At 35.3% G+C, this 15,000-nt stretch overlaps 1 protein-coding gene across 1 annotated transcript in view; it reads left to right on the top strand.

Annotated features, from left to right (window-relative positions):
* Positions 1 to 15,000, top strand: part of LOC136031367 (protein DEK-like) — a 49,560-nt gene that overhangs the window by 34,539 nt on the left and 21 nt on the right. Inside the window, exons 8-12 of the mRNA XM_065710871.1 lie at positions 854 to 1,022; positions 3,675 to 3,781; positions 6,369 to 6,455; positions 8,810 to 8,962; positions 14,740 to 15,000. The exon at positions 14,740 to 15,000 is cut by the window's right edge and continues 21 nt beyond it. Coding sequence (XP_065566943.1) covers positions 854 to 1,022; positions 3,675 to 3,781; positions 6,369 to 6,455; positions 8,810 to 8,962; positions 14,740 to 14,754 — 531 coding nt within the window. The 3' untranslated portion in view covers positions 14,755 to 15,000. The remainder of the gene's footprint in view (positions 1 to 853; positions 1,023 to 3,674; positions 3,782 to 6,368; positions 6,456 to 8,809; positions 8,963 to 14,739) is intronic.

The following is a 15,000-nucleotide window of genomic DNA, read 5'->3' as shown; positions in this document are numbered from 1 at the left end:
TATTAGACTTATAGTGCATGTACTGTAAAATGTAGTTTTCGACGTGATTGATGGACTAGGTACATGTCAGTGAAGGTTCTCCATCAATATTGGTCTGCTGAAAGGGTCTTCGGAGTATATTGACTCATTTTGAGAAGTCTTACCGATTCCCTTTGATTTTGCATTTGGTTTCTGGACTTTCCTAAAATTTGAAGTCCATTCACTCATGTCTTTCCCTTGGATGGTCAGATGAATTTTCTTTTTTATTAAGTTTCATCTTTTGCCCCCATGTTATCGGCATTTTTAAGTACTTGAGTTAAGTTTTAATCACGAAGAGGAATTGCCAAATATTTTTTTTTCGGAATTTACGACTTAAGCTTCGTCTCCACCGGCAAAAAAAAGTGCAAAAAGAATCCAAAAATTGCCTTTGCTAGAAAAAGAACTTTGTTGAATCGCAAACCCAACAATTAGCTTTTTATGTGTTTTTTTCCCTCTGAATGTCATTAAGCTGATTTACGATTTTGCAAATTGTTGTTGTTGTTTTTTTTTAAGGGGGGGGGGGGGGCACTGTAAATATAAGCTTAAAAAAGTAGACTATTTGCATGGAACCAATGAAAAAAAGGAAATGAATAAAAATTAAAACGAATGAGAAATTAGTTTGTTAAAAAGTATCACTAAGGAGAAAACAAAACTAGTCGTGAATCATCGAGGAGTGGCCTATCTTTTGATATGAAGTTATCGTTGTAGTTAGCTATGCCAAATCCACTGAACGACCTATACACCAAACATGAATTCTCAATATCTTTATTTGACTTGACTGAGCTATTTAGAAATGTGAGTTTAGTTGCTATAATCGTATTTCTTGATTTATTAGGAGGCTGAAGAGGAGGGCTCTCAGGAAGAAGAAGAAGAGGAAGAGGCTGAGAAAACACCTAAAAAGAGAGCTTCTAAGACACCAGTCAAGAAAACTCCAGCTAAGGTGACCCCTGCAAAATCGGCTAAAAAAGTAGCCGCGGCTGAACAGGAAAAATCGGCTAAAAAGGGTATGAACTTGTGTTTTAATTTGATATTGGAAGTTATACATTTGGTGCATGGTAGCATACTGGATTATAAACTGTAGGGATCAGTTTCCTTTTTATTCAAAGGTAGCTGCGCGAACTTTTTTTATCCATAGGGGGAAGGGGGTAAAAATAATAGTAAAAATTTGTAGATCTAAGAAAGGTCAAACATCCATATTATTTGAAACCTAAACATCTATTGAAAACTCTAAAGTAATTGATGATAAAAGTAAGAAAAGTTTGTTTATCTTCCTCAGACACATATGAAAGTTAATTTAAAGCCGAGTTTTAATTCAATCTAAAACCTGACATTCTATTGAAAACTATAAAAAGCTCGAAGAGAAAAGTAAATGAAAGTGTGTTTATTTGCAAAAAAAAACATACAAATTTCATAGTATTGTTGGTTCCAAACTTGAGACGCTAGGTGTAGTTTGAAAAATCTTCACAGTGTGTAAGCATATTGGTGAAAAATAGCGAGTCTTGGATTTTTGTAAGTTAAGTAATGGAGATAAAATTATTTCAGTTGGGTGTGTATATTACATACATTTTATCTGTGTCTCTGTCTCGAGGGAGCAGTGATAAGTAATACCAACCTTTGCATGTATAAAACAGGCCACAACACTGTCACCGTCCTACCTTCTTCTCTTTTGTCTGCACTCCCTTGGGCTCCCTCTAACAGCACAGAAACGCTTGAGTCTTGCGTTTGTAACACGGACTATCTTTGAGCAACTTTATTGTGTTAATATGCTTGATTATTTCTAAGTAAGGAAACGATCGATTTTTTTCAGTTCTTATTTCTTGGAAATAGTACAATTTATAAGAAATTTGTTTATCCGTGCTTGGTTCTGGGGCTCAGTCATCGTCAGTGGGGGTATCTTTGTCTAGGGTGCGGGTTCCCTAACCCCCCCCCCGTTGCTTCTTCAATGTAGCACAGCAATTTAGGACAAAGGGTGCTATTATTTGCAACATGTATGTTACAAATATCAAAATTTCTTTTCAGCAGTTATGTTTGAGCAACTTTATTGCGTTAATATGCTTGATTATTTTTGAATATTGTAATGTTTCATATAATATATTAGTGAAAATTGAAGGTGGAAGGATAAGGTAAAAAGATGGTAAAGGATGCGGCGGAAGGCCTTACAGTCCAAACCGGGGGTGCTGATCTCTGTCCTTCAGCCATGGAGTTTAATGGGGGATAGAGAGGGGGTAATTCTCAAAAGATGTAAACACTCAAATAAAACGAAGAGCTCTAAAACTCAATCTGATTGACTATCCACCCGTTGAAATTGGCAGGTACCTCTGTCCGCGTGTTCCATATTTCACGAAGCAATTCAACTTCTGGTTTTCTGAGCTTCTTTTCACTTTACTTGTTTTATATTCACTAATTGTTTTTACTCTGTTTGTTTTATTATTGTTTTTATTTTTGTATGCCTTACCCGCGTTTTTGACAATTGTTTAATAACCGTCCTTTATTTTGGCACGCTTGTGTTAACCACCAGCTATTCTAGTTAATAAGGATATATCTATCCATTAACAGAGAACTAAAAGCAAAGTTTGGGCAAAACAAGCATATAGCTTTGTGTTCAATACGGAATGGTACGCATCAAATGTTCATAATTTACAAAAGAGCAAAAGTACGGTTTTTAACCTAATGGTAAAAACACTTTTTTGCTTTGTTTTCTTTTTTTCACTCCTCGAGAAAGCGGAGGATAGCAAACAATGATGAGCTCATTAATTGCCAGTGAAAAAAGAGAAGATATACAAATATTTCAGCCGATATCTCTGCTCAACCTTCCTCTGGTGAAAAATGAAAGATCCCGTTTCAACCTCCGGTATATGATCCCATCAATAGCCAACAAATATTCATTAAATAAATTCGTTGAGTTACCAAAAGGATCTTTCAAGAGACGATTAAAAAGTCATATAATGGAATCTGCTTGCAAGAACGGTTGGTAAAAATTTTTAATTCTTAATTTTATTTTGGCCTCACTCCACTTACTCCACCTTAAATACTCTCATTAAAGATACTCTTTTTTTTTATTTATTGATGAAATAGTGGTTCATTTTTTGTTTGTTCTGTATCAATGAGGATTGTTAAATTTTGTTTATATGTCTTGCCCAGTAGTCGAGCTTGTCTCTCCATTTGGGCAAGTTGAAGATTTTGATGAATATGAATTTTTGAATAAATGAATCTGAATCTGAATCAACCTTTTTCAGTGCATAATGAAGAATAAAATTTCAAAGAACAACGTAAAAGGACAAAGAAGGGGCATCTCTTTTATTTTGTGTGTCTTTTTCTAGATTTGTCTTGTCTTTTGTGTTGTCCCTTGGACTTGAACCCACAATTCATTCTTGCTTTTTTTTTTTTAATATTTGAATTCTTCTTTTTCTTTGGCTGTAAATAACCCATTTATCCTTAGTTTTCTCGTTTTGTCTGAGCAATGTCACTCTAATTTGGTATATATTGGACAAACTGATGTTCGGTACTATTTCTGTTATAAAATACGTCTTTGCAGATGTAACTCGTGCAAACTCTATCTCATAAAAAAGAAAAAAAATGTGATATCTGGGCCTTAGTTTTGAGCATGACATCATATGTAGTTATCTCTTTATGACTCTATATTTGCATTTCTTTAGGTAAGCAAGCTGCTAAGAAAGCCACACCGACAACACCTAGTCGACGGGGAAAGAAGGTGGAAGCTGCAAAATCAGAATCGGAAGAAGAAGCCGTAGAAGAACCTAAGGTACGTAATAAAGAAGAAACATTTTTATTAATAATATATCTCCTTTTCTAGAAAGAGGTAATATTATATAATTACTCTGTTTGATCATCCTACCGACGGAAAAATGCTCCCAAACTATAGCTCCTTAGAAATGCTCCCAAGTCTTGTTTTTAGTAGACAGGCAGGGGATTTGAATTTGTAACAATGCTCTTATTATCTCAACGAACATAGAAATTGAGGAAAACCCCCTGTCGTTCCTTGATACAGGTCTAAATGATAATTTTTAAATTGGTAGAATAAGCAAACTTACTAAGAACTTAGGACTTCCCGCGCCGGTCGGCACACAAGGCACCAACAATACCTCTCCACGATGACCTCTTCAGCATCTTCGGCCAAAGATCATCAAGGGATGTTCTTGAGAGCGCTGTGTCATTTTCTAGGCATCGTCTTCTGTCGTGTAGCCTTCTGTCGGCCCTGCCGTCGAAGTGTAGCCTTCTGTCGGCCCTGCCGTCGAACTCCTGGAGGAATCAAACACCAAACATCAAGAGGCAGGCGGTTGCTACACACTTTAACCATGTGTCCCCAATATCGCCACCGACTTCTTATGACTATCAATAACGAGTGGCTGTTTAGTCTTCTCTCCAATAAATGAGTTTGTAATTTTGTCCGCCCAGTTGATTCCGAGAATCCCTCGAAGACAATTATTTTCAATACTTTGGATTCTTTTCTCTAGCTATTTTGTCAGTGCCCAGCTTTCAAAACCATACATCAGTACTGACAGGATAAACGTTTCTGAACATATCAAAGGCGGTTCTTGCGCGATCAATACGCGTGGTAATTTCATGCTCAAGGCTTTCATCGGTGCTTACTAGACTCCCAAGTTATCTAAACATCTCTACCTCTTCAATTTCCTTTGTTTTAACTGTCAGCGGCTCAGCAGGTAGTTTATTCACATTATTGTTCATGATTTTCATCTTTTGCGTGCTTATTGCCAAACCTATTCGTTCACCTACTTTAGAAAAACGAAGCCTAAAGCTAGGGCCATGGTCAGTGGCCGTCATCAACTGAAGATGAAATAGAAAATAATATTCCGGGGCCTAGAAGATCAGGCATAATCTATTGCTATTAATGACTGTGTGGTGGGGATTCTATGAAATTAGAACAGTAAATTAGGAAATATAGTTAAAAGGTATGGCTATTAAATAGCAAGACAGTGTATTAAATATGTTGTAAAAAAAATCTTTTTTTCCTTTTATTCATATTTATTTAATATCGTCTTCGATAGAAACTCTTTATCCCCACCACGCTTTTCTATCTCGTAGTTCTGGTTTAGAAAATTTTGTCAGAAATAAATCACTGATGATAAATTTATCTTACCCAAGTTCATGGCATCCAATTTTTGGATTTTGGCAACATTTAGAAACATTTCGGATTATTCACCCGAAATGATTTATGTCTCCCGTTTGAAGACTTTCTGAATTATATAGGTCTCCCATTTGGATCAAATGTTAAAACTACTAAAACACTTGTTATCTCAGCATTGAAAGAAAAGCTTAGAAAGCAGTACGGACTGCTTGCTCGAGTTAAAGGTCAGTTTCACAAAATAACCCTGGGCAGACTTGACAACGCTTTTTTTGCCCCACGTGTCTTCTTCTCGGTCCCTTTGTGGTGTTTTTTTTCGCAATATGTGACGGGAAGAAAATTAGATTTCTATTCTTCCAAATTTGTAAATATCTTCTAAGAGTTGCCGCTTTGGACTCGCAACCGGTACATTTCAAGTAGATATGGCGTTTTTTATATTTCTTCATAAATGGATCAGCTTGTGAACAGGTTCCGTAAGGGCCGAGAAAATGTTGTCGATTTTCCACTTAACTCTATAACTTAATTGTGTTCCTTAAGTAGCTGATATGTTATTTGCCTTTTTGTTAATTTTTTTTTTGAGTTTATTATTTCCATTTGTGTTTTATTTTTTTCATACATGTAAAGAGGGTTGGAATAAATTATTGTTATTATTTCGTAAATTTTCTCCCTTTCTCTATTTATGAATCAGTGAGTCCAAAGGTAAAACTGAGATTGCACTGTAGCGCAATATGGCGCCCTATTTTTAAAAATAGGTATGTAACCTTCATGACTCTAAAGTACACTCTGAAACAGGTATTTCATTCTTCTTAAACATATTTTTGTCCTATTGTTGCTAACATAAAGCTTACTGCGCGCTTAAAAAGATTTTTTTTTCTAGGCTATTTTAAGCTCTTTTTTTTTCTAGGATTCTCAAAAATGGTACTTTTTTAGATCGAACATTCTAGAGTTTCAATCTATTTTAGTGCGTCTATTTCTAATTTCTTCTTCGATTTTACCCTAAGAACTAACCTTAGTGGAAATGATTCTCGACACCCTACCCCTTTCCCCTATTTTTCACGTTCATATGCGAAAGTAAAATTCTCCAAGAATCCTTTTTAACTATATATCCTGCTGATCGCGGATTCAGAGTTGAGGCTTCGTACTCAGGGTTTTGCATGGAGTTTTATAAACCTACTTGACCTATTTTTCAGTAATTTCTTAATTGCCTCGTATTTATTTTGAATATTAACTTTTGATTTAATTTTAGACACCGCGGCGTGCTGGGAAGCGAAAGACTCCTGCTAGCGAGACGCCTAAGTCTGCAGCCAAGAAGAAGAAAAACGAGCCACCTAGCGTAAGTAATCTAAACTATAACGGGGAGTAAATATTACACGAATTTTTTGCTGTTCAGAAGCCGAATCAACTAAGGCAATAAATTAACGGAGAAAGTCATAAAATATTTTTGGTCCGTGACAAGAAGTTTACGCAATATTTACGTTCTTTTAGATTTAATTTAGAATTAAACAAATCCGTTAATAATAATTCGGAATTGATCACATTAGTTAGACTTTAGATTTAAAAATCTAAATTTATATTCTTAATTTGAGGGGAAAACATGAAATTTCATCCATACAAAACTAAAGATTATACTTGGTTTACTTTGAAACTATATATTATAAAATAAAGGGTTTACAATTAGAAATTCCATATTGTTCCTTTCCTTGCACAAAGTAAAGTCCATGCTTATTCCCAGGTGCCTGGCTTACAGTATATCAGCCTGCAAACCGGAAGGAGATTTTCTTAAATGACATATATGTCAATATCAATGTATTCGTACATATCTTTAAGATTAAGATTAGAGTATCCGTTAATTAAATCATGGAAACTATGTTTATATATATTTTGCTGTATTTTTAAGTTTTGTATATTGACTAAGTTTGCAGGTCAAGATTATAATCATTTTCAGTAGAATTTGTGTCATCTGCTTTGATAAAATCCCCTTTTTTTGACAATTTTTGCGATTATATCTTATTCTAGTTGCATACTCCTTATTATCAGTGAAATAAGCGTGAAAAATGCGAGCGATGCTAAGCTTTACGAGAAAATTTTTTTTGAAAGGTGTTAACAATTGCTGGTTAATATGAAACTAAGTAGTCAGTATTCTCGGTAGCTTTAACCCATTCTGTCATTAAAAAAAATATATGTTCTAAAATTTACCCTGGCTCTGAGCTAGCCATGGTTTTTTTTTTTTTTTTTTGAATTATTTATAGTTTGGAACAACTCGAACAGTGATAATCTTTTATTTGATTATAAAATTCAGTTTTCGGCATGATTTGTAGATATTTGAAACAGGATTTTTAGCATTTCAAATGGGATTTTTAGAGGATGCAAGTGGAACTATTAGTAATAACTAGAGTTTTAATTTTGTTCAACTGGCAATGAACTTTATAAAATGACTAAAAATAAGGTAAAGAATACACTAATAGACTTCACAGTCCATATCGGCGGTGCTGATCTCAGTTCCATGGCCTGCCAGCCAGGAAGTGCATTGAGGGACTGGAGGCCTGCCATCCTGTACTTTCAAACACCCTTCCTGTTTACATTCCCCAGATTTCTCCAGGTACTCATTTAGAGCTGGTTTGACTCTGGCTGAGCTTTTAGAGTCACTCCACTCGCCCCCGTTCCGAACCAAATAACCAGCGACACCAGGAATCGAACCCCTGTCCTCATGGACGAAGGATTTCAAATCTAGCGTGCTAATCATAAAATGATTGTTGATGAAATTATTGATTCCGCCCTTACACATATAGATAATGGCTTGATCGTATTTCATGGCAACAAATTGCTTGATTGAGTGTTCATTTTCGGAGTTGAAACGAAAAAAAACATCAGCTTTGGCGATAAGATTTTCAATAATTTAATCAATAAGATTTGAAAAAAAAGTAATAGGAACTCATGTAGAGAAGCAGATGTGTTTGCTCTAGACTAGTTTCATGTATTTAATGGAAATAATTTTTAGTTATAAAATTGGAAAAAAAACATCCGTTAAACTATAAATACAGTCAAACTACTCTAAACAAACATTGTTCTTTCTATTACGTTAAACTTTTTCGTATTTTAGGTTGTTTTGAACCTGCCGCGATACTCTGTTTTGTGGTTTTCTTTTGCCAGGTTCTGTAAACTTTGTAGATTATCAGGGGCTTGATATACAACAGTAAACTCGCCAAACATCCCATGACGAGTAGTTTGCCATTAACATGAAACTTGACAGTGCAAAATCAATCAAAATTATTTTATTTTCAGATGTTGAAGAACAAGTGTCTACAATAATGCGATCATTGTGAGACTGCTTTAGGGTGGGTGGCGAACCCCCCTCCACACCCCCTGTAACTTGCTAAACTTTATGTTGTTTTTTTGTTAATTATTCTTTGTATTGTGGAATTATTTAGAAGGGTTTGGGGTATACTATAATCCTTTTAGTGCTTGGGGCTTTTTAGGGTCTTATGTCTTTCTGTGTTTAGCCCATATAGCAGAGAAGAACTTTCAAGAGATAATATTGCTTTATGTAAGACACCCCCCCCCCTCTGTGTAGGTAATCGGAGCGAACTTTAGTAGCGTTACGTTTTGCTTATCTTCATTTTATGTTATTTTTCTGTGTGTTGTTTAGTTTGTTTCATTTTGGCCTATTTATTTCTTTTAATTCGGTAGGATGATGAATTGGTTGCAACAGTGAAGAAGCTGTTAGATGGAGCTAATTTAGAGGAAGTTACAATGAAAACAGTAGTACAACAGGTTTTCGATGCTTATCCAGAGCACAATCTTCAAAACAAAAAGGATTTTATCAAAGGAGTGGTCAAAGAGGTAATGAAAGAATATATAATTATGGGTAAGGAGAGGGCAATTGCCCATAGGAGAGGGTAAGGAGTAAATGTCCCTTTAGGAGATCAAACAACATCTGAAATTCAAATTTTGGCAAAAATACAAATCAGTTTCCTGCAAGTCCTGAAATTTTTTTTTTGTAGTCTGAATGAAATTTCTTAAGAAAAGAAAAGAATTCTTTAGTGTGCAATGAAAAATTAGAAAAATTGAGTTATTTTTAGCTTACGAACGGGTGATCGGATCTTTATGAAATTTGTTATGTCAGAAACCTGCCTAACTAAAAAAAACTTAGCAAACAACTTTGGGCAACTATATCAGAAGTAATAAAAGGTCAGATACGACCTTTAGGACTAAAAGCAGGGTTGTCAACTTTTGGCCCATGAATGTGTCCTCTGAGAATCTAAAAATGTGTCATTTTTAGCGAAAATCGGGGTATCTATGGTTAACATCTATCGAAAACACAGACAAGGCCAAAGATTTTGGGTGTTAAAACTTTGAAAAATCCTTATTTTACGGTTTCAAAGAACGTAAAATTTGTAAGGGTTGTATCTTAACTTTGAAAAAAAAAAAAAATGTAATAGGTTCAAATCCTACCCAAATCATTAGAATTATGTTTTCAAACCTGAAATAAAATACAGTAAATTATAAACGACAAGGATTCCTGGCAAAGGAGTCAGTTTATATCATCAGTAATATATTTAATTATTATGCATTTAATCTTAAAAGAAAATCAAACTCAAGCCAAAATTACAGAAAGATTTCTTGCATCCGTAGATTATAACAGATGTAGACTTGTCTTAATGCAATTTTTTACGTCTTAGAATAGTTTACAGAAGAAGTAGAGATGCTCAAAAATCATCCTGCCTGCATAGATACCATATAGGAGAGGATAAGGATTAAATGTCGTTTTAGAAGATCAAACAACATATGAAACTTAAATTTTGGTTTTTGCAAAAGTCTTTTCCGATTTTATGAGTTTTTTTTTCAAACTGTTATTTCTCACTGATTACTTATAAAATTTAAACGAAGGAAGCACCATTTGATTGACTGTAGTTTTGTCGACGTAACATAAGTCAATTAATTGCGTCGGCGTAAAAATTGGGTGCCCGGTATTCGGTACAAATTGATGGTCTTCTTTGCCTCGTCAGCACTGGCGAGAATTCTACCGGTGAGAAAGTTATCAAAGTGCTTTGAAAGATATTGATCGGAAAGAGGTTTATTGAGTATGGCAGCTGAGGCTGAACTTCAGCACCCGATTCCATTAATTTTCGGACGGTAATTTGTGAAGCGTGCGGGGGGGGGGCGACTATTTCTGTCGACCGTTCAAATTGTCGGGTACTCACTTTCGGAATTTTCACCATTCTAAGACCTACGAAACCAATCAAGAACCGCATGAGGTCTGACGCTCGGTTGTTCCATCATACATGCACCGTTTTTAATAGGTCAGTCTCGATTAGTGTTCGAATTTTCGTCCTGAATTCGGGGCTCATATTCGAGACTAAAATCTCTGGAGCGAAATTTGAAATGTTGCAAACCAACGTCGAACAGTTCGTACAAGAACACTTATTGCCAAATGTCTGATGAATGATTCAGGCTGTTTTGACAACACTTTGGTTCAATTGTAATTCGTAGAAGAGAATTAGCCGAAAATCGCTTAACGACAATTTGCCAAAACTAAGCTCAAAAGAGGCGAAAATTAACATTGGGAAAAAATGAAATATATTATTGCGTCGAGAACAAAGAGAAAGTAAAGTCAATATTATTGAAATGTGGAGCAACAAAGCGCTTAACATTAAAACAGACAAAGCTTTGAAGAAAAGAAATGTCATGTATTTCAATTCATAAGTAGTTTTTATCTATTTTCACCTTCTTCCTCTTCTCGGAATAAAATTCTGCACATCCTTGTATTTTGGCCTCCGTCAATTTTTCCCTGTTCCTCTAAATCGGTATACCTTTTAAGGATAAAATTCATATGCATCTTAACGCTTCGAACGAGTTTTAAAATTTGTTTTTTAAACTATTCCTTTAAAATAGTTCTAACAGAAATTTAAACGACAAAACTTGGAAAAAGCTTTATTTGTATCGACCCATTTATACCAGAATTAAAACTTGACGTTTAAAAAAGAAGAAGAAGAAAATGTTTAGTGAACCTTATATAAATTCAAGTTCCGAGTCCAACTAGTAGAAAACGCCAGTAAACATTCTTTGCGGAAACTACTCTAGATTTTACCAGAATTCTGTCGTAAATATCGTATAAAAATCTAGGTGGATGCCAAAAAAATACAGAAAATGTCGACCATTTTTCACAAGCTAATTTAACTGAATATACAGAAAGTTGACTCTCATTATAGGTTAATGAGAGCTAATATAAGGGCCTCCGGTTAAGGCCTTACCCAAGGGGAGAAACCCCTCCACCTCAACGAGATGTTTATCCGGCTTGTAAAATAGAATATACATGCATTGATGCGTTGATGCGTATTTCAGTGTTTTTTTTTACCCCCCCCCCCCCCAAAAAAAAAAAAATCCTGTATATGACCCTGCCTAGGGTAGAGTATTTTTGCCCCTTGGCGTGTCCTCTGTATTCGTGCCTTCCTTCTTATTAGATAAGAATATTCAATATCAAATAAGACCGTAAAATGGAATGAGATGGTAAGGTGATATGGTTCTTTGTCGAAGCCTTTGTATTTTTTACTGCAATTCCCGCTGCAAAGCATACCACCATTAGGTATGTCATGTGCTTTCTATTTCTTCGTATCAAAGATGACACCAAATACGAGATAATTTGAACTCGAATACAAGTTAAAAGTAAGACTTGCTTGTTCTAGGGCCCTCCCCGTTAAAAATAAGTTCATTTCTTTAATTCAAATAAATTTTGCCCGTAATCCTCTCTTTTTCTTCTGTTTAGTGAGGCCTATTGTATTAATGTTCAGTCCTTATGTTTGTAGATTTCTCATTAAAAAGCTGTTGTAAATAACAAAAAAAAAATCAATTTTATCATGTAACGGAATATAATAGAATGTAATTTTAGCAATGTAACAGAATCTTGATCTCAATGTAACTTACTCTTGAAAGTTGAAAGAATAGCCAATTAAGGTTATTCTTTGGGCTTTTCCAATGCACACACCTTTACTACGTCACGTATCGTCGGGCCAAATGGACAACAAACTGAGGAATCTCCCTATTTATCTCCCTTCACAAGAAAAAAAATGTCCATTTTAATACGTATTTTGTGCATTTCGGAACTTATGGTTTAAGACTTGGAAATATCCTTCCACACTGGTATCTTTGGATTTTGTTTTTAAGATTTGGGCTCCGCCTTTTATTCTCTGTTGTTTATAGCCCCTGTATATTAGCTTATTTAGTAACAACGAAGCTGTAATCTGGACTTGCGATTAACCTTATTATGCTCGACGCACAAGATCGATTATTCTAGTCTATTTTGTCACACCTTGGTCCAGGTGTGATATTTGTAACTGCAATTTTGGATAGCGTTCCAAATCGGATGTGAATCTCTTTTTTCTTTTATTTATGGTGGTTATTGTCAGAATTGCTTTTTCGATTCATATTGCAAAGAATTTGTGCTTCTTAGGCTTTTGGGTTAAATTTATTTCAGACATTCAAAACTAGATCGGTACCGGAAACTTTTCCGAATGCCACTATACTGTTTATATGTTGTTCTTTTTTTAAATGAAAGAATGAGGGGTGTTTCTCCCTACTTTGTCCCACCTTGTTTGAATTGAGAATGTTTCTGTTTCTTCCACAGTGTGTCTGTGAATTTAGTACGAGTTTGGTGTTTCTGGTATAAAAAAAAAATTGCCTAGTTTGTAAATAGTTTGTGAATAGTTGCGTATAGTTTGTGAATGAAAGCCGAAAAAACGCCTCGCGTATTTGCTCATTTTTTTTCACATTCGTGTCAAATTAAAGTGAAGTAACATGCTCCCTTTTGAAGTCAGCCTTATAAGGTTCTTGTAGGATTTGCGAAGTATTGAAGATTCTCTATTGTTGATGAATCCCTGCAGGTTCTCAGGCAAGAGTTAGCCAGAATTATTCTGCAATATAACAGAACCCTGAAGGGCAATCAGCAAATTCATTTTCAATTTCGGTTCAAACGCATTCTTCCAAAAATTTGAGACCTTTGCCAAGAAGTCTCTTGAGTTCTTCAGCCACACGTTTCAAGGGGTATTAAAATTCTGTTTGTCTGTCAGTACGGCCCCAGCGTGACGTATGCACGACTGAATATTTTGATGAGGTAGAAAGATCTTGTAATGAGTGTGCTCTAATTTTCAGTTTTTTGAAACAACTTGTACAACATTCCAGTAGTGTGTCATGTAAAAATTCATCATTTACTGTTGTTATTATGGGGGACTAACACAATTTAGTCGGGGCTTCTTAGGTCAAAAAGGCCAATTGCATACACACTTGGTTTCCTTTTGTGTTCTATACAGAAAAATATTTTGAAGTAGACTACTCTGCTTTACTAGGCAAGGAGAATGTGTTGCATGTGTATGGTCACACGTTTCTTTGGGAGAAAAAAGAAGTCACATCATTTATTTTTTTTTTTGTATTGGTGTATGTCCCGTGCAGTAACAATTCTTTTCTTCTATACAATGATGATTTTGATGAAATTTACCCAGTTTTCTTGCCAATTAAGAGACATACCTAAGAATTCAAAGCCCGGAGTATTGATTCAAAAAGGATTATCAGCATTTTTCGTTTCTTTTGATTTTTCTTTTATCTGTCTTTTTTCTATTAGAAATAACAATTCAGTCGTACACATTTATATATTAATAGGTTTTTCTTGGATTTTACAGCTCTGTTAGTTAGTCCAAGTAACTATTGATTCTTTTTTTTACTATTGTTTCAATGAAAGCTTCAATTTGTCTTGTGCATTCCTCTTAGTATACTACATAAATAGGTAACAATGGATCGCTCTGTACCGAAGTGGACAAACTGATGTTTATTCATAAAAGCCTCGTTGAGTAATAACCATTATAGGGCTCGATAGAAGACCAAGTTCCGAAATCTATCTTTTGGTGCATATTCATTACTTTTTGGAGTATTAAAAAAGGCGAAATAACCGGAAAGATGAACAGTCTACTATCGCTAGTGGACTAGAGTTATACTGGTTATAAAGGTTGAGCATGCTTCTATTGCGTGGGTACTCCGATAGAAAGAGAAGGATTTGCTAGATGTTTTCCAGAGAAATTGCTTATGGTTTGTTCTGGGTACCCAGCTGACTGACCGTATTTCAAACAGTAGGCTGTTTGAAAAGTGTGGCTCAATCCCGTTTTCTAGGACATAATGAAAGGAAGGCTGAGATGGCTAGGACACCTCTGCGGATGAAGGATGGCTGATTGCCAAAGATTGTCTTTGTTGGTCAACCATCGAGGGCCAAACGAAAATCAGGTCGTCCCCGAGTGAATTGGGAAAATGTTCTTAGGAAAAACTTAAGGGGACTAGGAACTTCGTGAGAGGGTGCAAAGAGGGAGGCTCTGAATAGACTGCGATATAGGAGGAGCATGTACAGCTGTGTTAGCATCAGGCGGCTTGCTGCTGTAGGGAGTTGTTAGTAGTAGTAACAGTATTTAAGACAAGGACAATAAAATTGTTTCGTTCTTCAGCTGTTTAGTTTCATATTTTGCATGTTCTTCCCTTCTATAATGACTTGTCTATAGTTAAACTCTCCTTCTTAATCTAAACGGGTCCCTTCCCGTTGCCATTTGTTGGAGAATGATAATGAATATGATTTTTATTTTCAGGTTATTTCTGCGTAATGTACAGAGAGGTGTTTTGTAATCAGTGACAGATGTTTTTTTTAATGGCATGGTATAGCTGGCAACCTTCAAAGTGGATATACATTTTTTTTTGTTGTAAATTTTAAATAGCCCTCCTTGTATGTACCTGTTTGTGTAACGTAGAGAGAGGGCAGTGTAGTGAATTTTGGAAAAATGACTTCTCAGCCATACTTCTTTTGATAACCTTTTTCTCTTTTGGGGTTTCCATTTGTGCTATTTTACAGA

Source organism: Artemia franciscana, chromosome 9 (assembly GCF_032884065.1).
Source record: "Artemia franciscana chromosome 9, ASM3288406v1, whole genome shotgun sequence".
NCBI classification, from domain to species: domain Eukaryota; kingdom Metazoa; phylum Arthropoda; class Branchiopoda; order Anostraca; family Artemiidae; genus Artemia; species Artemia franciscana.
This window is presented reverse-complemented; position numbering and strand designations above follow the sequence as displayed.